The sequence below is a fragment of the Vicugna pacos genome, chromosome 2, assembly GCF_048564905.1.
Source record: "Vicugna pacos chromosome 2, VicPac4, whole genome shotgun sequence".
Taxonomy (NCBI): Eukaryota; Metazoa; Chordata; class Mammalia; order Artiodactyla; family Camelidae; genus Vicugna; species Vicugna pacos.
Genome location: NC_132988.1, coordinates 37996245 through 38022263, shown reverse-complemented (window position 1 = coordinate 38022263; position 26019 = coordinate 37996245). Strand labels below are relative to the sequence as shown.

The following is a 26019-nucleotide window of genomic DNA, read 5'->3' as shown; positions in this document are numbered from 1 at the left end:
TCTCTGAGAAATGCAAGCATACAACTCCTGTAGTATGTTCGGGATTTTTTGTTTGTTTTAATACACTTTATTTTTTTTAATTGAAGTATAGTCAGTTTATAATGTTGTGTCAATTTCTGGTGTACAGCATAATAGTTCAGTCATACATATACATACATATATTCATTTTCATATTTTTTTCATTATAGGTTACTACAAGGTATTGAATATAGTTCCCTGTGCTGTACAGTATAAACTTGTTGTTTATCTATTTTATATATAATAGTTAGTATCTGCAAATCATGAACTCCCAGTGTATCCCTTCCCACCCCCTTTCCTTCCTGGTAACCAACCATAAGTTTGTTCTCTATATCTGTGAGTCTGCTTCTGTTTTGTAAATAAGTTCATTTGTCTTTGTTTTTTTTTTAAAGAGCCAATACATTAAACAGACATTATAAAAGTAAATTAAAATAACCCTGCAATAACAATAAAACCCTCATTCAGGTAAATCATACAAACTCACTTGTAACTTTAAAAGACAGACTCTTAATGCTACACTGAAACAAAGGTGAAAACATGCCTTTTTAACAGTTCCATAGGAATTTTCTTTCTTAGCAACTCTGCACAGAAAATCAATTGTACATCTTTTAGAGCAACTCATAGAAAAATCAGGCTGGGGAAAGTAATGATTGCTTCTTAACCGTGGAATAAAATTAGCTATAGATTTGCAGCAGAATTAAGATTCTATATTTTCTGAAATGTTCACTGACAGTAGTGGACCATATCAGAAGTCTTCAGAAATAATGCTCCTAGCTCTCTCAGAAATTCATCCCATCAAGAAAACCCCAAAGTAAAAATTTTTTAAAGTCTGATAGAAGAGTTTAGACAACAGTCCCAGAACTGCCTGAAGGCATTTAGAATTCACGTATATAATCTTAAAGAGATATGGATATACAATGGAATAAAGACAGTCTCTTCAGCAAATGGTGTTGGGAAAACTGGACAGCAGCATGTAAAACAATGAAGCTAGAACACACCCTTACACCATATACAAAAATCAACTCAAAATGGATTAAAGACTTAAACATAAGACAAGATACAATAAACCTCCTAGAGGAAAACATAGGCAAAACATTATCTGACATACATTTCAAAAATTTTCTCCTAGAAGAAATAAAAGCAAGAATAAACAAATGGGACCTAATGAAACTTACAAGCTTCTGCAGAGCAAAGGAAACCAGAAATAAAACAAGAAGAAAACCTACGGAATGGGAGAAAATTTTTGCAAGTGAAACTGACAAAGGCTTGATCTCCAAAATATATAAGCAGCTCATATGACTCAATAAGAAAAAAATAAACAACCCAATCCAAAAATGGGCAGAAGACCTAAACAAGCAACTCTCCAAGGAAGACATACAAATGATCAAAAAGCACATGAAAAAATGTTCAATATCACTAATTATCAGAGAAATGCAAATCAAAACTACAATGAGGTATCACCTCACACCAGTCAGAATGGCCGTCATTCAAAAATCCAAAAATGACAAATGCTGGAGAGGCTGTGGAGAAAGGGGAACCCTCCTACACTGCTGGTGGGAATGCAGTTTGGTGCAGCCACTATGGAAAACAGTGTGGAGATTCCTCAAAAGACTAGGAATAGACTTACCATATGACCCAGGAATCCCACTCCTGGGCTTGTACCCAGAAGGAAATCTACTTCAGGATGACACCTGCACCCCAATGTTCATAGCAGCACTATTTACAATAGCCAAAACATGGAAACAACCTAAATGTCCATCAACAGGTGACTGGATAAAGAATATGTGTTATATTTATACAATGGAATACTACTCAGCCATAAAAACCGACAACATAATGCCATTTGCAGCAACATGGATGATCCTAGAGAATGTCATTCTAAGTGAAGTAAGCCAGAAAGAGAAAGAAAAATACCATATGAGATCGCTCATATGTGGAATCTAAAAAACAAAAACAAACAAAAACAAAGCATAAATACAGGACAGAAATAGACTCATGGACAGAGAATACAGACTTGTGGTTACCGGCGGGGGGGGGGGGGATAGAGGGTGGGAAGGGATAGACTGGGATTTCAAAATTGTAGAATAAACAAGATTACACTGTATAGCACAGGGAAATATACACAAAATGTTATGATAAATCACAGAGAAAGAAAAACAAAGAGATATGGAAGGGGAAAAGTACTAATAGAAAATGTTCTGGTGCTGTAATTGAAAGTAATCAGACAGTCCCTGAAAATAATAAACTGATGTTATAACAGTATTGGAAAACCAATCAACCAACACAATATATGGAGATAAATGAGTTTTAAAAAAAAATAGCAGGGTGAAAGGAATAGCAGGGTGGAGCACGTGCTTTTAGCATGCAGGAGGTCCTAGGTTCAATCCCCAGTACCTTCATTAAAAATAAAAATTAATCAAAAAAAAAAAAACCTTGCAGTCTTTTGTTGATAATGTTGTTGAATCCAGCTCCTACCCTTGCTCACAATGAGCACTCTTGTTTTTATTAACAACTTCATACATGGTCCCCGCTTGGATTTTTTTGCTCTGCCCCCTTTAAAATAAACTTTTTAGAGGAAAAAAACAACAGATATATAACATGGCCTCATGAGAAAACCAGAACACACAAAGTCATGAAATGAAATTTCACTCTGTCAACCTGTTCAGCTTTCCCTAGGAGTTCAATTACTGTATTGGCTTTTCTCTGTTCCACTGAGCATTTCCTGAGAGCATCAGCTATTATGGACTAGCTAGATATTTGGCCATATTGTTACTTTGCATTTATCTGAAATCTTTTCAAGGATTTCAGCAGAGATTTTTATTCTGTTCCATGCCACTACCATTTGGAGGAAAGTTTTATTTTACTTGAATGAGATAGTAAGTTGGCACTTCATTTTCTCGGGAACATGCTCCTCCTCCAACGTGGCTATTTCCAAACATTTCTGTGACTTCCTCATAACTTTATACCCATAACTCCCATAACTCCTCTGTCCCTTTCATACAATGTACTTAATATTTCAACTTAATAAATCAAGTCTTATTCCAAGAGCTTATTTAAACTATCTGGGCTGTTTTCAGTTATGAGTAGTTGAAGAAATTTCTCTTTACATTGAGTTATGAAGTTAAGACTGATATTCAAACAATATAATAAAATCTTATCAAAGTTTCCTTTGATTCATTGATGTGATCCAGATTCTCACATGTGCATCCCCCTAGAAACCCTCACTTTAGGAGATTTTTTTCAGTACCCTAATCTTAAAATTTAGTCATTCAGACACCACCCACCGGCCCTCTGACACTCTCTTCCTGATTGAAAGAGGCATTTATGTATATGAGTCACCTCCTGCCAGCTTCACGGGAATTACATAAAAGCAATCTGCCTACCAGCTCAGCCTAAGGACAGAAAATCACATGCAGTGTCAACGTGAAAGCCATTGTTGCTTGTGGAAAATCACAATAGAGCACTTTTAAGACCTTAACTCTCAGGATATCAATCTTTAATCTATATAGTCTATACTACGAATGAGTGAACTTTTAACTGCTATACTTTTGTCAGTTTGGTCTAAGCTTCTTCAACCTTAAATGCTTTTTTGTGATACATAAATGACAGGCTAATTCATACTCAAGAAAAATTACATACATAAACACACACACACAGAAAAAGAACATATGAATACAAGGAGAGAATACAGATCAATAAATAAACATACAAACAAAACACATTATCTTTCCACAGCATTACAAAAATATTAGTATGGAAAGATTTAAAAGACATAGTTTGTGACAAGAAAGTCTGTTTCATAGTCTTAAAAAAATTGAAAGACTTGTCTGTATAAGATGTTACACTTGGAAAGTATATTAGTCATGATATTTTTAGTTTTCTTGTTTCTAGACAAGACAGCTTATACCATATGGATATATGGGTTTAAATCCCCCATCCTGCCTCTTATTTACTATGTGGATTTAAGCAAGTCACTTAACAACGTATCTGAGCTTCACGTTCCTTAAATGTAAAGTGGCAGTAACAGTGCTTACCCTGACTATCTTGAGTTGTTGTAAAGATCAGATGAGATGATATGTGAAAGATTTTTTGAGAATTATAAGCTATAATATGAAGGTAAAGTTACATTCTTTTTATCTCAAAGTCAGAATTGCAGCACTCTAGTATCCTCAGTCATCATTCTCTTGCTGGCACAAAATATAGTGCTCCGTGGAAGCACATGTGCACGCCTGGAGTGCCAGGTCTCTCCTTTCTGTTGGCTCCTCTGTAGCTCTTACCTTTTCTCAGGGGTGGCTGTAGGACCCCTGAGCTGGCTGCAGTTGTGAAGGTCACTAGAAAGGCTGGGAAAGTCATAACTCTTTCTAGCTGATAGAGAATCCCAGAAGGTCCCATGTGTTCCATATACTCTTCCTTTCTTTTTCATCAGCCCCTCACCCACACATTCACAAGTTCATGGAACCTCAAAGAAAATCCCATTGAGGTTGTCCAGACACCCTGCCATGATATCTCAGAGTGGTAAGATTTCTCTCAGCCATGAGAAGCCGTAATCAGGTCCAGACTATCCTAGGAATTCAGTATGTAACACAGATCACCACTACCTATTAGAACTGGAGCTCTGGCTGCCAACCCAGACCTTCTCCGGTGTTCATACTTGGACTGTTCGGGTGGGGTTGGGGGTAAGGGGTTGAAGGTATCTCTGAAAAGCATAAATCACTGCACTGAGCATGACTGCTTTTTAAAGATTCTTTTCAGTCTGCATATCAGGCTTTCTGTCTATGGTACAAAGGACAGCACACAGATGACGACAGAAGTGTGCACACTTATGGCCAAATTCAGGCTTACCTCACTTCTCTGAGGAGAGAGAATTCCAAGCTTGAAAGCCTAGATTTTAATGCAAAAGGGAGACAACCTTAACAGTTCTCAACTAGAATAGGCTTCCCCAAGTACAACCTGTGAGATATTATCACAGGTTATATATATAAGGAAATACATATATATATATATATGGAAACTCACCATATCAGGGATGTTAGAGGAAAGTTACAACATTACATCACTTTCTTTCTTTGGTTTCAATTCCCACCCTTATTCTGAGTGAAGTTGAAAATAAGTTGAACAGTTGACAATAAAACCTTAGTCACCACTTGGGTTTTCTATGAAAGTACCAGTCAAATCACAGAAATGACAGGCATCTCCAGTGGTAAAAAAAATTTTTAACAGAGAATAAAAATAATAGCAATGAGAGAATTGGAAATAGTATTTTAAATCAGTCCTTATCAAATTAATAACTATTCAGAATTGTGATGAAATCAGATTTTTAGAGCTATCTGCAGTTACTAAAGCCATGGTCAAAATAGAATACAGGTGTTTTTGTTTTTGTTTTTGTTTTTGTTTTTGTTTTTGTTTTTGTTTTTGTTTTCTAGGCTGGTCCTAAGGCATCTAATTGTGAAGGGAAAGCAAGCTAACATTCACCGAATACAAAAACTTGAAATCATCCAAGGCTGGGAAAGTATTACTAACAAGCCACTATTTTTTTTCATTAACAAATAAGTATTATAAAACCTGATGCTGAAGTCTGCTAGAACTATTTCTGACTTTTATCTTAACCATTTATTTGAAACCTGTAACTTTTCGCAATTTTATTCACTCAAAAGGAAGGAAAAAAGTCAGGAAAGGAAGGAAGTACTTCTCCTTAGTAAATTAATCAGACGTAAGTAATTTTCAGTCTTGTGAACTAATCCCAGCATTAAAAGAGGCTTTTTTAGTACAAAATAACTCCAGGTCCAAATTCTAGGATTTATGAGGTAGAACAGGTTTATGAGACAATCTGATTGGATCAGCTATGAAAAGATAAAATTAAAATAACATAAATGAGTAGAATTATATTTTGCAAATGTAACAAAAATGAATTTTTCTTGGTTTGGTTTGGTTTGGTTTTATCACTTAACTGGTGATGAAATTTTTCAGATACAGGATAAGACTCCAAAGACATGCCTTTTTTTGTAAGAAACGTCAATCTATAGAGCAAAGTCCAAGGAGTATGAGGGGTTGGCAGTAATGTGTTTATCCTCCTGTTCAAAGATAGATTCTTCAGTGCCACAGTTTTAAAAATACTGGGTTTGGCAGTCTCTTAAATCTCTTCCAGCTTCATATTCTGTGATTCTACTCTGTGTTTATCATTATTCATGATGCATCCTTAGTTTGGCCACAAGCAAGGGACCCAGCATTTTATTGTGTCATCATGTTCCAGGCACTGCTCTTTACACATATTTACATCATCCAAAACTTAGACAATCCTATGAGGTAGGTATTGTCACACATTTTTTTTTTCAAAATAAGAAAACTGAGGCTCAGGAAAGGCACTTGTCAAAGTGAAAAGTTACTCAGAGTACCTTGCAGCTGGGATTCAAGCCCAGGAGTCTTCCTCCAGAAACCACACACTATTATCCTTCCGAATAGCCTCCCAATTAGAATGTTGTAAGAAAGTCACAGTAAGTTATTCTGGTAGCTTGACTTGGCTTGAAGTCTTTGTCGGATGTTAGGCCGTTTCTATTTCTGGTCTCTCTAAGTCAGCTGGCCTTCTCTCTCTTTCCATCTTTAAAGCCTCGATCCTTTTTGCTTTTACTGCTGTTTCAGGGAAGCTGGACTGGTCCAAATAATTTTTTTCCTTCGATTATAGTTCCTTTTTTGGCTCTAGAATTTCACTTCAGCTTCAGCTCAAATTTCAGTTCAGTAGCATCCACTCATTCATTTATTTACTCACCAAGTATTTATGAGTGCCTGCCACACGCCAGGCAGCGGGCAGTCTTCAGTGAATGAACAGGCAAAGCCCTTGCTCTCGTGTTCCTTATGCTTGGTGGGAGTAGACAACAATAAATGAGTATGCACATAAAACATACTAGGCACTGACAGCGCTGTGGAGAAAGTAACGTAGGACAACGGAAATACGAAAGCCTGGGCCTCGGGGTGGGGCGGAGTTGTGTTGTTGCCAAGTTTATAAGGATGGTCAGGGGAAGCCTCTCTGATAAAGTAATATTTGCGCAGAGACATAAAAGAAATGTGAATCAACGATGGGACTATATGGGGAAGAGAAAAGGAACAGCAAGAGGAAAGGCCCAGAAGCAGAAGGAAGCTGGGAGTGTTTCCCTCACAATCAGAAAACCTGGACTGGAGGCTGAGAAGAATGAGTTGATGCCTGAAATTTCTTGACTCATGGATAAGTCATTCAGGAATCGCATTTTGCTTTAAAAATATAAACCGTTTTTCCAGAAAACTTATTTTAGACAATATTAATATTTTTTACATTGTTTGTTACTTTACAGGGTAAAAAGACTCTTCTCAGATATTATCTCATTTTCTCCTTAAAATACCCTATGAAGGAGTGGTGGGTCTAATTTGACTATCCCAGCCACTAACACAGGACTGGACACATAGTAGGCACTCAGTGAACGTATATTGAATTAATAAGTTGACTTATGAGTTTGATGGCACAACTTTTCTTTTTCAACTCTATCATGCTCATTTTTATTGATCGGTGATTGGATTCTAATGCAGTGAAGCCTCAGAGGCTGTGGAGATGTGTCAGGCCATCCTCCACTCTAATATGTTTATGTATTTAGTTTTTGTGGTGATTTATACTTTTTCTGCCTAACTCTTTCATTCAGTCCTTTAGCATCTTTCCTTGTTAGTTTCTGTAGACTCAGAATTTATCTTATCTGCTATATTCTTGGAAACCATATCCCAAAGCTTATTAAGACCTATAATGTAAAATAAAGTGATTCCAAATGAGCGCATAAAACACTTCATTAAAGAATAAGTTCAATAATGTTAATACTGACAGTTGTTTTGATTTCACAGGCATTTTTCTTTTTTATGCATTTATAATTAGGCTCTAGTGGACTAAGTTGCTAAGTATACACTTGTGCCTTTACCCCAACTTTCATTTAAAAAAAATTTATATATATATATATATATATATATAAAATATATAAATTATATATATATATATATATATAAAAGCATTTCAGTCCATCCCAAACAGGTTCTATGATCTGATCTAAAGCCACCCTGAAATGTTCTTCCTTCCACCAAACCCAGCCCTCATTACCTGAAGAACCCACAGGTTTGTCTGAGCACTACTTACCCCTACCAGAGCAAGGGCTCTCATCCAATGTTGATGATCTACCCACTTTGTGCAGCATGATTAAAAATGTGCCTCTTGTAATGGAGCACCCTTAATATGTCCTCTCCATGGAAACCATCCCCCTATTTACTCTTTAGTTGTCCTGCAAAATTTTTCAGTCAAATATTATTATCTTCTCTTCTGGTTCGAAATTATTGTGGCATTACCACCCATTCATTTATTCTTTCAACAAGTAGCTATTGGGAACCTACTATGTGCCAAGGACTGCTCTGGGCACTGCAGATCTACCACTGTAAAGACAAAGGTTATATCTACTCTCTTGGAAAATTAACCATTCTAAAATAAATATTTCAGTGGCATTTAGTACATTCACAGTGTTGTATAACCCCCGTATAAAACATTTTCATCACCCCAAAAGGAAACCCCATACCCATTCAGCAGTTATGCCTGGTTTCCCCTTACCTACCCCTGAGAACACCAGTTTACCTTCTGTCTCTATAGATTTACCTATTCTGGATACTTCATGTAAATGGAATCATATAGTATGTGACCTTTTGTGTCTGGCTTCCTTCACTTAGCATTATATTTTCAAGATTCACCTACATTGTAGCTTGTATCAGCACATTATTCCTTTTGATGAATAATATTCCATTGTATATATGAACTGCAGTTTGTTTATCTGTCCATCCACTGATGGACCCTGGGTTGTTTCTACCTTTTGGCTGTGGGGAATAGTACTGCTGTGTGTGAAGACATATTTGTCTGAACACCTGTTTTTAATTCTTTTGAGTATAAAATTAGGAGTGTAATTGCTGAGTCATATGATAATTTTATATTTAACTTTTCGAGGAATGGCCAAACTGTTTTCCATAGCAGCTGAACCATCTTACAGTCCCATGACAATGTGATTCTTAAAAGACCTCTCTATCCTCTATAAGCACTTGCCTCCTCACACTTTATCTTCCCTAGGTTGGAGCAGGTTACCCTAGGTTACCACCCTTTACCTAAAGTGGCAGCCTGATTAGGTGGGTTCATCCAACCCAGCTGAGAGGAATTTTTATTAGAAAAACTACAGAAGATAAAATTGATAAAGACGTAAAATGAAAACTTTAGAGGCTACAATATATGTTGTATAATTTCTAACCCAGATTACTCTAGCTATGATGGAGTGCTTTGGGGCCAACATAGTTACTAGGACCTAAACTGAATTCTGGATGAACCTATATGTTCCATTTTTTTCTAGAATATTTCTGATTTTAGAATTCACAGTACCCATTACTTATGTGGCTCATAAAATCATTGATTAGCTGAATGCCTACTATGTACCAAGAATTGTGCTATAGAGTAGGCATCAAAGATTTCATATTCTCTAAGAAAAACATGCCTATAAATAAATAAATGAGAAACTGCATTGAACTATTTGAAATCAAGGAATAAGACAGTGATTCTTAGAGTGTGGTATGATGTCACCTGTCATCAAAATCACCTGGGATGCTTTAGCCCTGCTCCAGGACTATTGTTCGGAATCTCTGGGTTAAAACCCAGGAATCTGCATTTTATTAAGCTTCTCAGATGATCTTCATATACATAGAAGTTTGAGAAGCACTGAAATAGGGAATGCTTTCACTTTAGCAATTTTACAAATAATTTGAAAAGAAAATGCTTTATAATTACCTTTTTGAGTATGAAATATGTTGAATTAATTCATCAAGATTCAAAACAGTTTATGAAAATAAAATAGCAAAAGAATGTTCCACAATATTAGTGTCAAGTCTTTAAGAGTTTATTGCACTGTCAGATCAGACATTCATTCATGTCACCATTCAACAAACAGCTACTTGCCCTTCTTCTGCTCCTGACATCACGCTGGGCTTCAGGGATTACAAGTGAACTGGACAGAATCACTACCTCACGGAATTTATAGTCCAGTTTCAATCGCACATCTTTTTAACATATAACTCAAACTGTTATTTGGTGGGGGGTTGGCTAGGGAACATTTTTTCAGTGTTTTTTAAAAAGTATTTAGCACTTTCCATTCTTAAGCAGAACAGATATGCTACTTAAGGGGTTTCCAATATAACTGTGCAACTGCTAAAATAAACCTAATTTGCTCTGGAATAAAAATAGGTGGGTTGAGATGCCTCAGTCCCCTCATATGGATCCCTGTGCCTCTCCTTCCTTTTCTGCTTTGCTGCTAGAAGCAAGTCTTTTAAATTATTAAGGTGTTAAAATTATGTTTATTGCAACACATAAAAACCCTTTTCAGTATAATTGAGTGAATGAGATGAAGCTTATAGTTTCCTAAAGGTGCTGCATTGTAAGGAACCGTGAATTACTTTTTATGCTTATCTATTTTTTTAAAAAAGGTACAGTAGTATTTTGACTATAGCGACCATAAGCTAAATAGAATATGCATAACAATTTCAAATGAATGCTTAGTGAGAACAGTACTTGTTTTCTATTTCCCCACTCATGTATCATTATTTGCCAATTTCAGCTCAACAAATTTTCTAGCAAAACCATCTCTCACCTGTATAGTTTAGAGGTTATGTATAATGTATGCTCTGAACCAGTTTAAGTATGTACCAAATAATTCAAGATTACTATGTTATTCTTTTCTCCTTGGCTTTCACACAACCTTTGTCCTTCCTGTTAACATAATTCAAACAATAAAATACATGAACATTGAGTTGGAGAAAAGAGAATTCACTAGGTCACTTAGAAAGAAATACAAAGCCCTGTAAAAGTTACTGTGATACAGTTACTTGGAACATCTTCATCTTTTGTCCAGAATTCTCAGTGCTGATTAGACAACTCCGAAAGTGTCAAGCTCAATTTGAAAATACCATTTTAAAGTTTAGGCATATGCCTGATTTTACTCCAGCTGGGCAACAGTAAGAAATAGAAGATGGAATTTTGTGACAGGATGGAAAGGAGTTTTTAATGGTTGACTGAGGAAGGGATGGAGGATTCCATTCCTAGGGCTAAAATTCCACGTGTGCTAAGAAAGGTTTTAGGGCCACGTATCTGTTTTCTCATTTGATCTTCATACCAAACCCACGAGTTTCTCTGATGCCGCCTGGGGGGGCGGGGGCGGAGATAGATAGATAGATATATAGATACAGGAGCTTATAATTAGCTGCACAATTGTTTTCATTTACTTTAGTAAATCTATGTACATTATATATACTTAGTATTTCATTGACTAAGAAAACATTTAACTCTAAAAATTCTGTGCTGAAATATTATATTTTTGCCTCCTGCTGAAAAACTACACTTAACACTAAAATTTCTTTCCCAGCCAGCCTTAATTTGGCTTGCCAACTCTTTTTGTTAACTTACAGAAGATAAAATAGGTCAAAATATAATCTAGGAAGCCCAGATAAGAAACAAAAATTAGCAGATGTTTTCCCACAGAATGTCACATACATAATGAGTCCTAACATGAATCTCCATATAAAATTTTTTCACAGTTGTTTTTTTAATTTTTATCTTTTCAACTTATTTTAATTGATACATTCATTCCATTAAAGAAAGTCGGAGAAAACCCAAAGACATATAAAATCTCCCATTTTGCTCAGTTCTCAGAGCTCAGTTTCTTTAAATTAGACCTTTTTTTTTTTAACCTTCAACTAGATATTCTAATGCTTACAAGTATTTTTGCCTTTGTGGAATGAAGCCTTGAAATACTAAGTTAACGGGGTAGCATACAGATTCAAATTTGAAAAAATACTTTTGGAAATAGTCAAATTTTCATGTTAAATTATACTCACAATACAGTTCTTTTATAATGTTAATTGGATATTAATACTTAATATTAACTAGTACTCTTTTAATACTTTCACAAGCATTTTCAAATTTGCTCAAAAATTGTTTTGTTTGCTGAAGAGTAAGCAGAATTATTTTCTCCTGCAGAAATGGCTACTTCATTGCTATATAAATATGTGTTGATACGCAGAGCAGTATTTATACTACATGAAAAAATGTAAACAATCGAAATGTACCACAATAGAATATAATGGTTAAATAAATTGTACTATACCCATTTGATGTAATATTCGGCATCCATTAAAAATTTTGGTTTTGGAAGGCTAGTGTGACAGGAGAAAGCACATGATATACTGCTAAATGAAAAAGGCAAAATTCACAACTCTGCATTTTTAATCGTAATTGGTACAGTTCTAATTTTTACTTTCTAGCTCCAATTTCACTTATTTATACATCTATATATCTATATACACATAAGTATAAGTAGTTAGTGATTAAAATGGAATGGATTTTTATCCTATTAATTTATCCTGAGAGGTAGATTTATTTGTGACTTTAATTTTTTAATTGGAAAAAAATACTGTGTTATTTTAAAGATAATCACTGATGCATGGAATTGTAAATTACCCTAAATATATACAAAGTTTTGGAACACTTAAAAATAAAGCACCATTTTTCAATAATCAGACCACCTTTGATAGTAGACATCTATGTTCTTAGGACTCTTGGATTGGAGGAGACCATGAATGGTACTTCTGCAAGTGGCTGTGATTAATTAACTCCTCCATGGCCAAAGTACTATGCACATCAGAGAGAGTTTTCTTGCCCAGAATACATGTGGTTTTCTGAATTTGGTATTAGAATAATAATTTAGGTTCTTTTGAGTAGATTTTTTTATATTATCACTGCATTTTAGACATGTTGCACATAGAGAATATAGCAAAGTATCATTTTATATCATTTTATATTTCGGGTTTTTTTTAAACATTTTTTATTGAGTTATAGTCATTTTACAATGTTGTATTTTGTTTATAGGGATAATAGACTATTTCAGTTTTAAATAGAACAATGCTGCATAAAACCATACAGGAATGAAGAGTTTAACAGAAAAGATGTGATCTAAGGATATTGCTGAGTACTCAGGTTTCTGGTACAAAGCATATTTTGAAATATATATAGAAATAATGGATAAATATATAACATTGTTCTCATAGATATTGCCAAAATTTGGTCATAAAAGCAATATAAAAAATAAGAAATATTACTGCTTAAGTATATAAACTATTATCTAGAAATAAGTTTCCCTCTTCACTATACATACTCATGATATTAGTATCTGCCATTTGTTTCAATACATCTTTTATGTGTTTTTTTGTTTATTTCTAGAAGATCAAATAAATGGGTAAAATGCCACATCAAACCTGCAAAATCAGAGCTAATTATAATTTGAATCAATGTATTACAGTTGATTTAGAGGTTAGTTCACAGGTACTTTATTTAGCTTCTAAGTCCAAAGAACAGGATAGTTTTGTTTGGATTTTTTTCCTATCAAATACTGTAAATATAAATTTTAAAAAATTATCTAGAGTCACAAAGGAAAGTTCAAGTTCCATAGTTTGGGGATTTTATTTTCAGGGAGACAGAAAGAAAAACTATTCCAATCTTAAGATTAAAACATTGAACACACAAGAAATAATTTTTAAATGGACTTTTAATCCATATTTTTCACCACTGAAAGGAGAAAATTAAGAGAATGAAATGAATGAAGTAAGATGGATAAAGAAGAAAGTTAAGATCTAAGAGGAAGAAAAGATAGGAAGAGCCAGCTAGAATGTTCAGTTGGGTAGAAGAAACTGGACAGCAGCATGCAAATGACTACTTTCTCACACCATATACTCAATGTAGATTAAAGACTTAAATGTTAGACCTGAAACCATAAAATTTCTAGAAGAAAACATAGGTAGCATGCTCTTTGACATCAGTCTTAGCAATATATTTTGGATGCATCGCTTTAGGCAAGGGAAACAAAAGCAAAAATAAACAAGTAGGACTACATCAATCCAAATTTTTGAAGAAAACCATCAACAAAATGAAAAGGCAGCCTTCTGAATAGAAGATATTTGCAAATGACATATCCAAGAGTTAATATCCAAAACATGTGAAGAATTCATAAAACTCAATACCAAAAACAATCCACTTAAAAATGGGCAGAGGACCTGAATAGACATTTTTCAAAAGATGATATACAGATGACCAAAGACACATGAAAAGATGTCCAGCATCACTAACCTATCATGAAAATACAAAACCAAACCAAAATAAGATATCACTTCACACCTGTTAGAATGGCTATCATCAAAATGACAAGAACTAACAAGTGCTGGCAAGGATGTGGAGAAAAGGGAACCCTCAGGTATTGTTGATGGGAATGTAAATTAGTGCAACCACTATGGAAAACAGTATGAAGTTTCCTCAAAAAATTCAAAACAGAACTTCCATGTGACCCAGCAATTTCACTTCTAGGTATTTACTCAAAGAAAACAAAAACACTAACTTGAAAACTGCACTGCTGTGTTTATTGTAGCATTATACAATTGTAGCTGAGATATGGAAGGTCCATTGATGGATGAATGGATAAAGAAGATGTGGTATATATATATGCAATGGAATATTAGTCATAAAAAAGAATGAAATCTTCCCATGTGAAAACATGGACGGATCAAGAGGGTATTATGCTAAGTGAAATAAACCAGACAGAGAAAGATAAATATCATATGATTTCACTTATATATGGAATCTAAAAAAGAAAAATGAAAACAAGACTCATAGATACAAAAAACAAATGCGTGGTTGCCAGACGGCAGGGATGAGGTAGGGAATGAGTGAAATATGTGAATGAGATTAAGAGGTACAAACTTCTGGTTATAAAATAAATAAGTCAGAGGGATGTAATGTATAGCATAAGGAATGTGGTCAACAATACTGTAATAACTTTATATGGGACAAATGGTTTCTGGACTTAGGGTGCTGATCATTTTATAGTGTGTTTAAATACTGAATCACTATGTTGTACTCCTGAAACTAACATAATATTGTACACCAACTATATTTCAGCAAAGAAAGAAGTAAATGAGAGATGCATACTATATAGATACAGATACAATTATCAGTAATATGTACATAATTATAATTATATACATATACATGTATATATAATATATTGCTGGTAATTATAATGTCAATACCTAATATTTTATGCCATTTTGTTAGAGCTTATCAAGCACTCCTGCATATATTACCTCTTTTATATTCATTCCTCATCACAATTCCATGAGTTAGATAATTGTCTTCACTTTTAATAACTGAAGGGAAAGTTCAGAGAGGTAACATTTTATTATCTATCACTAACAATAACAACAACCATATTAATATTAGTAATAGTAGCAGCAGCAATTATAGAGGAGTGGCAGCTAATAATTGTTGAACACGTATCATATACTAGTCACTATGCCAAGAGCACAAATGAATTATCTCACTTAATCTTCACAACAGTGTTTTGAGGTAATTATTATGATTCCCACTTTATATACGATGAATCTGAGGCTTGGAAAATTTGATAACATACATAGTGCTGAATAAGAACAGATCTAGAATTCCAGCTGAGACAATCTGAGTCCAAGCCTTAGTGAGTGCACTGTTAAGTCCCAGAGCTGGCATTTAAATCCATACCTTCTGATCCCTTATCTGATTTTCCTTCCATAAGGAGAGAAAGAGAAAAGCTCAGCCCTTACACCAAGGCAGCACCCCTCCCCACACCTCCTGACACCAAGGTTGTGTGTCCCGTTCCTCACTTTGTCACTCCTCAGCTAGCCAAATTCTCTTTCCCCTGCCCAAACTGTACCTAGCCCTTGTGAGGATGGGATCTAACTGGTCCCCAGTGACACTGCCATCAGTTTAACCCTTTTGCTTCTATAGTTAGGTGTGGAAATCCACAAACAGGCCTGCCTTCCATATATGAGTGCCCTCAGGTCCCACATATCACATGGTTCAGTTGTGAAATGAAAGGAAGTTGTTCATGTAAACAGAGTAAGGATAGAAAAAGAAGACTTAGATACTTAAATTTCAAAACTTACCATTTGTCACATGAATTTAAATTTGAGATTCAAAAGTTCTCTTCCTCTGCTTTTACACAAGGAGAATCACTTGCATTCACAGAGAAAGCATACAATCATGGCATGGTCTCTGAATAAAATATCTATCTGTTTATCCCCCCAAAAAGATTGAGACCATGAATGAACATGACGAGGCAGGACTTCCAGGTGTTGCTACACTATTAAGAAAAGGTTTTGTTGTGGACCCAGCCAGCGTACTGTGGAGAGGAGGGGAAAGATTTGGTGTAGTAGAGGGAAAAAAAAAAGAGTCTCTAATTTGGAATCAGGTGATCTATATCCTTAACCTAGGATCTACCATGAATTTATCTGTAAAAATGAGCAAGTCATTTCTCCTTAGTTTCTTCATGTGTAAAAGAAGTGGTGACTAAGAGCCTTTACCCATCTACCATTCAGTGTTAACTTTCTGCCTCGTTGGGGTGGATAACTACCATGGTCTGGGGCAGGGACTTGGGGGCAGGGCAGAGAGAGAAGGAATATAAGAATGGGAATTTAAATATGAATGAGAAAGAAAAAAAGGAGAAGAAAGGGAAAAAAAATCCATTAAATACTCATAGCATGATAAATACTTTATGGGATATAACAAGTAAAACTCTGATTCAAAATACTCTTGGAAGTAAGGGGTCCTGTTTGTCTCTCTGTTTTTCAATGAAAGAGCAAATTAGAGATTTACTTTACCACGATATCCATTCTTGAAGAAAAGTCACTATCTTTGGGAGATCTAAGACTTAAAGATTGAAAAGTGTTGGATTTTGAAGACAAGAGATGTATCTGAAAAATAACAATCTGTTTCTTTCAACATATGTTCTTGCATAGTTCCCCTTAGAGTTTCCCTCTTTTAGCAGATGGTGAACTATGTCCCTGAGGGGGGTAAAAGGAGACGTATTTTATGTACTAGGTACTAGTTCCTTTGATACATGAGGAATAAACTTTTTACCTAACTTCCTTTTTCTAGCTGACACTCTTTGCTGATTTATTGCAAGCTAAAGGATAAATATATGTATGGGTTTATGTAACCTCAAAAGCATCTCTCTAGCTATAAAGTGGTAAGGAAACTACTTTCCATCATTGAATTCTCTCAAGTATAAAGGAGTAGTTTTACTTTTTGAATGCTGAAGGAAGATATCTTCTCAATGCCATTCTCTACTTGATACATTTTTTTTTAAATTATGTATTTCAGGCCCTGCTTGATACTCAGAATCTTTTACGTGCACAAATCACAAATTTTACGTTCAACCTGGGATTTTCAGGGAAATTTTACCATACAGGTAAGAAAAAGGAGCTTAACTGTCCTCATTAAGGCCTCTCTGACCACTCTCTTTAAAATCGTGACCCCTCCTCTTCACACCTTCCTATGTTCCCTGTGACTCTCTCCTATTTTATTTTCTTCATATTATTCAGTTTCATTTAACCTATTACTTTTTAACCTTCACAAAATGTTCATAGTTTGAAAGTTTATTCACCATGTTACATTCTAATGACCTTTCTTTTCTATTGAACTATAATTTGTATATATAAAAGTGCATAAGTAATAAATATAGCGAAAGCTGCGTATCCAGCATGCAGATCAAGAAAAAGAATCAAATGATATCACTTTTAAGTGGAATTTTTTTAAAAAGATACAAATTTTATTTACAAACCAGAAATAGACTCGCAGACATAGAAAACAAACTGTGGTTACCAGGGGGAAAAGGAGGGGAGGGACAGATTAGAACTTTGGGATTAACAGATACACATTACTATATATAAAACAGATTAAAAATCAAGGACCTAATGTATAGCTCAGGGAACTATATTCAGTTTCTTGTAATAAGCCGTAATGGAAAATAAACTGAAAATATATATACGTATCTATGTATATGTATAACTGAATCACTTTGCTGTACACCTGAAACTAACATTGTAAACTGACCACACTTCAACAAAAACATAAGACTTTAAAAAAAAGACACTACTACCAGAATCTCACCTACCCTCTCCCTTATGCTGCCTTATAGTCACTAGCTTCCCTCAAAGAAAACCACTATCCTGACTTCTAATATCATAAATTAGCTTGCCTGGCTTTGAGAGATATGTAAAAGGAATCATATTCCATGGACTCTTCTGTGTACAGCTTGTTTTGGTCAATGTTATTTTAGTTTCACAGATATTATTATGTATAGTAGTAATTTTTTCGTTTTTACTACTTTAAAGTAGTCCATTGTTTGAATTTACCAAAATTTCTTTATTCCATTACTTTACAATGTAGATGTTTGGGTTGTTTCCAGTCTCCGGCTTTTTTTGAATGGTTGCGTTAAGAACATTTTTGCATCTGTCCTACAGAGGCCATAAGAATTCTTTTCTGTTCATTATCAGCCAGGAGTAGAACTGCAAGTTACATGGGATGCTTATAATCAGCTTTTAGAAGAAAATGACCGTTTTTCAAAGTGCTTGTACCAATTTATATTTCCAACAGTATATGAGTTTTTCTGTTGCTCTCCATTCTCACCAGCATTTGATATTGTTTGTCTTTAATTTTAGCCTTTCTGGTGGCCATGTAGAGATATTATCTTATGGTTTCAATGCACATTTCACCGATGAGTAGTGAAATTGAGCTTCTTTTAATATATTTATTGACCTTTTGGATATCCTCTTTTTGGAAATACCTGGGTGTTTTTTTAAATTGATTTGTAGAAATTCTTTATATATTCTTTTTCATTTGAGGTTTTTTTTCTTTTTTTTATTGAGTTATAAGCAGTTTACAATGTTGTGTCAATTTCTGGTGTACAGCACAATTCTTCAGTCATACATGAATGTACATATATTCATTTTCATATTCTTTGTCACCATGAGCTACTATAAGATATTGAATATATTTCCCTGTGCTATACAGTATAAACCTGTTTATCTGTTTTATATATACAATTCTTAATGAGCCCTCTGTCAGTTATATGTGTTGCTAATGCTTCTTCCTTATGTGTGGCTTGTCTTTTTACACCCCTACTGGTACTTTTTGCTTAACAAAAATAATTTCAGTATAGTCCACTTTATCTTTTTTTTCCTTTTTTGTGTCTGTTTAAAGACATCTTTGCATACCACAAGGTCTGTTTCTGGACTCTCCTTTCCTTTGGATCTATTTGTGTCATTATACTGTATTGTTTACTATAACTTTAATGTGAATATCTGCCATTGTAGTATCTGCTAACCCCCAAGTTTGTTCATCTTCTTCAAGATTGCCTTGGCAATTCTTGGCCATCTGAATTTTTATATAAATTTTAAAATCAGTTTATCAGTATCTACAAATTAACTTGCTACTATTTTTATTGAGATTATATTAAATTATTAATTAATTTGGGGGAGAATTAGTATCCTAAACATTGAGTGTTCCTATCATATTTCTAATATCATATTCCTAACATATATAGGTCCTCTTTAATTACACTTGATAAAACTTTATTGTTTTTATATTTACTCCTTGGCAGGTTTTATGATGCAATAGTAAATGGTGTATTTTTTAAATTTTTATTTTCCATTTCTCTGTCAAGTATGCAAAAAACAATTGATTTTGTCTGTTGATCTTGTATATAGCAACCTTGCTACATTCATTTATTAATTCTATAGTTTATAGATTCTTTTGGATTTTCTACCCATTCAATCACATAATTTTTGAAGAGTAAAAATTTTATTTCTTCCTTTCTGAGCTTTATGAGTTTTGTTTCTTTTCTTGCCTATTGCACAAGCTTCAGTCTGCAGTAAATATTAAATAAAGATGGTAATAGTGACACTCATATCTTGTTCCTGACCTCAGGGGAAATACTTCAGTAGTTTTGCTCCTGTTCTTAGGGAAATTCTTTCAATAGACTAATTTATAGATATTCTTTATTAGCTTAAGGAAGCTCCCTTCTATTTCTAGATGGCTGAAGTGTTCTATTGTGAATGGATACTGAATGCATTTTATTTTTAAATTATCTGTTGTCTTTCTTCCCTCGCTAAAACGAACACTCCACAAAGGCTTTACTGCTGTCACACCAGCAAGTAAAACTGTCTGTTGAAGAAAGGGAATGAATGAAAAAATGATTCAGTGAAAATAAAGTCACCTTTATTTGAACTATTAGTATGTATATGGAATACAGTTAGAGAATAGAATTTGACCATGTTGTGCTGTGAAAGAAAATCACTCTAAATATTAAGAATAATTTAACACTTTCTTTACCAAACATGATAGAAATATAAGAAAACACTCCTAATAACTCAGGTTTTGCCCAGTACTGAATGCTAAAGAATGACTCTAGCCAATTGCTCTCCTTCATTCTTGTTTCTCAAAGACTTGTCCTCTTTCCTTATTTGCTGTGAGTACTTTCCACAACTCATAGTAAGAACATCCTCTCTGTAAGCCTGGGAAAGTAGAACACAGGCTAAGGCTTGAAAGAATTTTGTTATCTGTATACAGTAGGAAAACTCCCACAGAAATTTGACCAGGGTTGTCTAAAACCAGTCAGATCAGTTTTCAATGGGAACAGATATAAAAATTAATATTCTGAATCCTTCAAAAATTAGATATTGTAAAGTTTAATTGAATTACATTGTCTTTCTTTCTACATGAGTAATTCTGTTTTCTAGTAAAAATTTTATTTTATTCAGTCTTGAAAAGGAGAAAAACAGCAGTGTCAAAATAGTAGACTTTATTTCAGGAGAGAGTTTCATCTTGTTTGATTTATTTTAGTTTTTGAAGGAGTTGTGCATGTTGTGAGAAATAAAGATATAGTGGAATAAAAATTACAGTTCCCTAGTTCCCTTTTAGTGAGCAACACCATATTCTAGGTACTTAACTAAGCACTTTTCATGTACCTTTTCATCAAATCCTAGGAGTTAAGGAATATGCTACCTTGTTTTCTAGATAAGAACCCATAAACTTAGAGGGGCACAAGTTCATATAGCTAGTTAAGTGTTAAAAAAACAGTCTTAACTTTAGGTCAGTCAGAGTCTAATTCTTATGCATTAGAAAAAAAAATGGATTTTTGTTGTTCAGTTGTCAATCCTTGATTAAGGAAGCTGAATGGCAAAGGTTACTTCCCCTTACCTTTAGGGGAAGTTCTTTAGGTTTGTATATTTTCCCAAATCACTGAGGACCAATAGTATTTGTAAATTCTAATTATAATCGTAGAATTCATTAACAATGTGAAGAGCAATGTTACATGAATTAGTAAATCCTAATCTTATTTTTACACTCCATGTTTGGTTCATGAATGATAGTTAAGGGCCCTGGAGATGTGTTATCTAGGTTAGAATTTAGGCTCTGAATTCAGGATTTATCCCATCATTCCCAGTGATGTGGAACAAATTACTTTACCTCTCCCAATAACAATTTCCTTATCTGTAAAATGGAGTTAGCAAGGTCCTTAGCTCCTAGGGTTGGAGTGAGAATTAAATAAGATGATCCTAAAAAGCACTTAGCACAGTCTCAGTCAATGATGGTGTTTTTAATATAATATCAGAATAGGAAATACTACAAATAAAATACTGAAGAGACATAAGTTATTTAAATAGATACATAATAAAATAATTTTTAATAATCATAAGAGTTCAGTATAGTTTTGTAACAACTTAAGAAATGACCGTTAAAATTGTGGAATTTGACTCCAAGTTCATTTCTCCTTCTCCAGTTCTGACTGAAATAGGGAAAGTGGGGGTGTAAGGAGTGGCAAGAGGCCAGGACAATCCAACCATGAACAACTGTTTCAGCTACTTTTTATCATAAGGTTTAAAGTAATAAGCAATAGACACTTGTTCTCAATATAATTAATTCTGATATAAAACATCCCCAAAGTAGGATTAAAGGAAATCAGATAAGAAAGAGTAATAAAGAAAAAAGGACAGGCGTACAATTATGCCTACTATGAATTTACATAAATCTGTCAGAGGGCAGACGTCGTTTGTCTAACTGCTGCATGATTAAAATGTATGAATATTTTAATATCAGATTTCACCATAATATTCAGGGAAGGACAACAAATGCCTGAGCTTTCGTTCCAAAGAACTCTGAAATCTGTTGCAATGTTCTGATAATTAAGCTTTGGATGAAGGCCAACTAGAAAAATGAACAGAGGTAACAAGGATGCAGGGAAAGATAGGAATTATAGAGGACAAGAAATAGAGATTAAAGGTGGTAGGAGGGGTGACTTTTCATAAACAAGGAAATCTCACCTCACTTTACCCAAGGGATGTGGAAATCAGAAATGAACTGTTTACTGGGAAACCCCAAGAGACATATGCTGTTTTCAGTACAGAAAAGTAAAGTTTCAACAGGTAACTGACTGTAATTTTAATTAATATGCTGTCCTGAGGACATACAAAATATTAAGCAAGAGGAGTATACGTAAACTGAGATGTTTAATTGTAGGGAATCCAAATGTCATACCTATGTCAAAAAATAAAAATAAAAAAAGTATTAAGGCATCACCAGTCACATGTCGCCAGTGTTTCTCTACCAGGGCTGCCTTATTTATTACCTAAAAGCTAACAGGACCCAAGACTTTGCCATGATTGGAGTCATCAGAGATTCTAAACCCCTAATTCCATCTGCTATTCCTTTGCAGTCTCTCTAGAAGGCTTCCCTGAGCTATAAGATAGTTACTCAGAAGCCCCAAGAATGCTTGATGTTGGTGACTCATTAATCAGAGCAATTAGTTAATACAATAGCTTGATCAGTTCTTAACTTCTTAAATACAGTGTCCTCTCTGCCACATAACATTCAGGGGAGACCCACCTCCACCCCATGCAGTATTACAGCTAAACACACACACAAAAGGAGACACATAAGAGACACAAGACAAACAGGAACAGGAAATATAGGAGGGAAAAAAATGGGCATTTTAAGCACTATTTACAATAGCCAAGACATGGAAACAACCTAAATGTCTATTGACAGATGACTGGATAGAGAAGTTTGGTATATTTATACAATGGAATACTACTCAGCCATAAAAAGAATAAAATAGCGCCATTTGCAGTAACATGGATGGAGCTGGAGATCGTTATTCTAAGTGAAGAAAGCCAGAAAGAGAAAGAAAAATACCATATGATATCACTTATATATGGAATCTTAAAAAAAAAAAGACACAAATGAACTTATTTACAAAACAGAAACAGACTCACAGACATAGAAAACAAACTATGGTTACCGGGGGGAGGGGACTGGGAAGGGATAAACTGGGAGTTCATGATTTGCAGATACTAACTACTATATATAAAATGGATAAACAACAAGTTTCTTCTGTATAGCAGATGGAACTATATTCAATATCTTGTAGTAATGTATAATGAAAAAGAATATGAAAACAAATAAATGTATGTCTATATATCACTGAAACATTATGCTGTACCCCAGAAATTAACACACTGTAACTGACTATACTTCAAGAAAAAAGTATAAATAAATAAATAGGCATTTTAGATTACCCAGTGTGTGACAGGACTGTGCAGACACTTGCTCCCAGAAAGAATAAAATAGGTACTGCTATCCATATTTTTGCCTGCATGAATACCAACATTAAAGGGGTTATGTGACTTGCCCACAATCACACAACTCAAATGTGTTGGAAACTATAAATAACCTAAAAAATCTGACTCCAAAGGCTATACTTATTCAACTATACTATGGTAACAGGAGTGTATGATGAAGAGGAAAAAATTAAGGGAAATAAAACAGATTAGATTTAAAGATGCTCTTTAGAGAGAGAGAGAAAAAAAATTCCTTCATATCAGCAGAGTACCTAAACATTGAAGACGGTCCTTGTTGAAGGATTATTATTCCACTCATTCTATATAATCTTGTCCCTCCTGCATAAATTAGAACAGACAAGCAGCCTCATACTACAACTTTATCCTTGGTAAATCTCCTTTATTGCCCAATAAATCATCAGATCTGATTCTTTTCCTGCCAGTAGGCTCTGCCTTCCTTCTCTTGGAAAAATTAAATGAGAGAACAGTGGTAACAAGCACTGGGCTCAGGTGGCTGGGCCAGGGCAGCAGCCCATCCTCCATCTTTAGCCTGTAGGGTCCTATTAAAACCAGTCACATCAGAACTACTATTGAAAACAGGAGAGAGCATTTCTCCACCCAAATCAGACATCATGTGAAGAATCCACTGTTCTAGGACCTTATTAGATTCAGTGTTGTGGCTGAAATTCAAGTGCAGCTGCCTAATTTTGTGATGATTAATAATCATCTTATGCTATGCCAAGACAGGTACCTTACACTGCTCTGATTTCATGCTTTAGCAAACTGTGCCTGAGGAAGTACAAAAAGAAACTCCTACCCTTGCAGGCAAGTTAAGAGAGCTGTGTGACTTCCCACACTCAACTAAACTGCAGGTCAGGGAGACTGGAGGAAATAAAACAAGCCCATGTTTGAAAAACCAGAAGAACAACAACAAAGCTTTGACTTTCAGGGAAATAGAAGTTTCTTGGTGGAAAGTCTGCTTCCAAGAACTTGACAGAAAGGATGAGCATGAGGAGCAGGAGTACCACCAAGGAGCAGCTTGGATGGTTTCACTCTGACTTCACTACTTTTCAGCTTCTTTTCATCACTGTCATCCTTTCTTCTTTCTTCCCTTCAGTTTTCTCTAGTTTTCCCAATAACAGTTCCTCCATTTCCCCCTTTTCTACTTTTTGTGCCTTAGTTTTCTCTAAATATGACTGAGCAGCTGCATCTCAGACTTAAGGAGTAAACCAGATAAATTATGGAATTATTTTGTTGAGACTGTTGTGTCACAACCCATCAGAACGATTTACTGTTGGGGCTCTGCTGTACATCTCCTCACTCACATCCCCTTGATTGCATTCCCTGCTCAGCCCCTATTCTCTCCAAACTACAAATTACACAAAGATGCTAAAGGTTAAAAGTTCTAACATCCTTGGGAATGGTTCTGTACGTCCGTCTTGCAGTGATTTTACAGCCATATCTCATGTTTAAAAACTTTTAAAAGAACTGTATCACACTCTCTGGTTGTTCCTCGAGGCATGTTATTTTCCTTTGTTACATTTCATGTTCAATTATATGTATTGAAGATAATATAAATGGTAACTTCTAAATATATAATTGGATGGATGGGTGGATGGATATATAACAGATATATAGACAGATAAACAGACAATCAGTGTAACTGAAATTAACTGAATAATCTTCCCCCTCTTCCGCCCCAACCCAAGGAACTGAAGAGGAAGATGAAGGGGATGACCGTCTGTTGGGATCTGTGGATGAGTTCTGGTGGTTTCCACACATGTGGAGCCACATGCAGCCCCACCTCTTCCATAATGAGTCATCTTTGGTGGAGCAGATGATTCTCAACAAAAAATTTGCCTTAGTAAGTAACTTACTTTGAACATTACAATGAACTAATGTAAACTGACTATAGAAATGACTGGCTTTTTATGTTGAGAATGTCTTAGAGGTTTTTGGCATATTGGCACTTTTTAAGCAGATTTTTCTATGTGACCATTAGAACAACTTGGTAATGCCCCCTTTCAGTATGTGACTTAAGAGTTTGTACCAGGTACTTAATGCTTAGAGGGGTCTCATTTAAGAGGAACTTCACCAGACACTCATAAGATTTAGTTACATGACATTGTGGTCAGAGCTCATAAAACATGGCTCCTGTCCAGAAGGATCTTCCTGCTGCACTGCAAAAGCAAAATACCAACATAAAACAATTCTCCAATAAAATGAGATATTCCTTGACCTAGTGCCAAACCATATAGACATCAAACCCACAGTTCAGAGGGTTCACAGCAGCACTACTTACAGTAGCCAAGACATGGAAACAACCTAAATGTCCATCAACAGATGACTGGATACACACACACACACACACACACACACACACACACACACACACACACACACACAGGAATATTACTCAGCCAGAAAAAAGAATGAAATAAT

General features: G+C 34.8%; 1 protein-coding gene across 2 annotated transcripts in view; it reads left to right on the top strand.

Annotated features, from left to right (window-relative positions):
- LOC102542828 (N-deacetylase and N-sulfotransferase 3) overlaps positions 1-26019 on the top strand; it is a 147317-nt gene that overhangs the window by 38822 nt on the left and 82476 nt on the right. For both annotated transcript variants that reach the window (XM_015247698.3, XM_072938327.1), the window contains exons 3-4: positions 17279-17366; positions 25287-25441. In XM_015247698.3, the coding sequence (XP_015103184.1) occupies positions 17279-17366; positions 25287-25441 (243 nt within the window). The remainder of the gene's footprint in view (positions 1-17278; positions 17367-25286; positions 25442-26019) is intronic.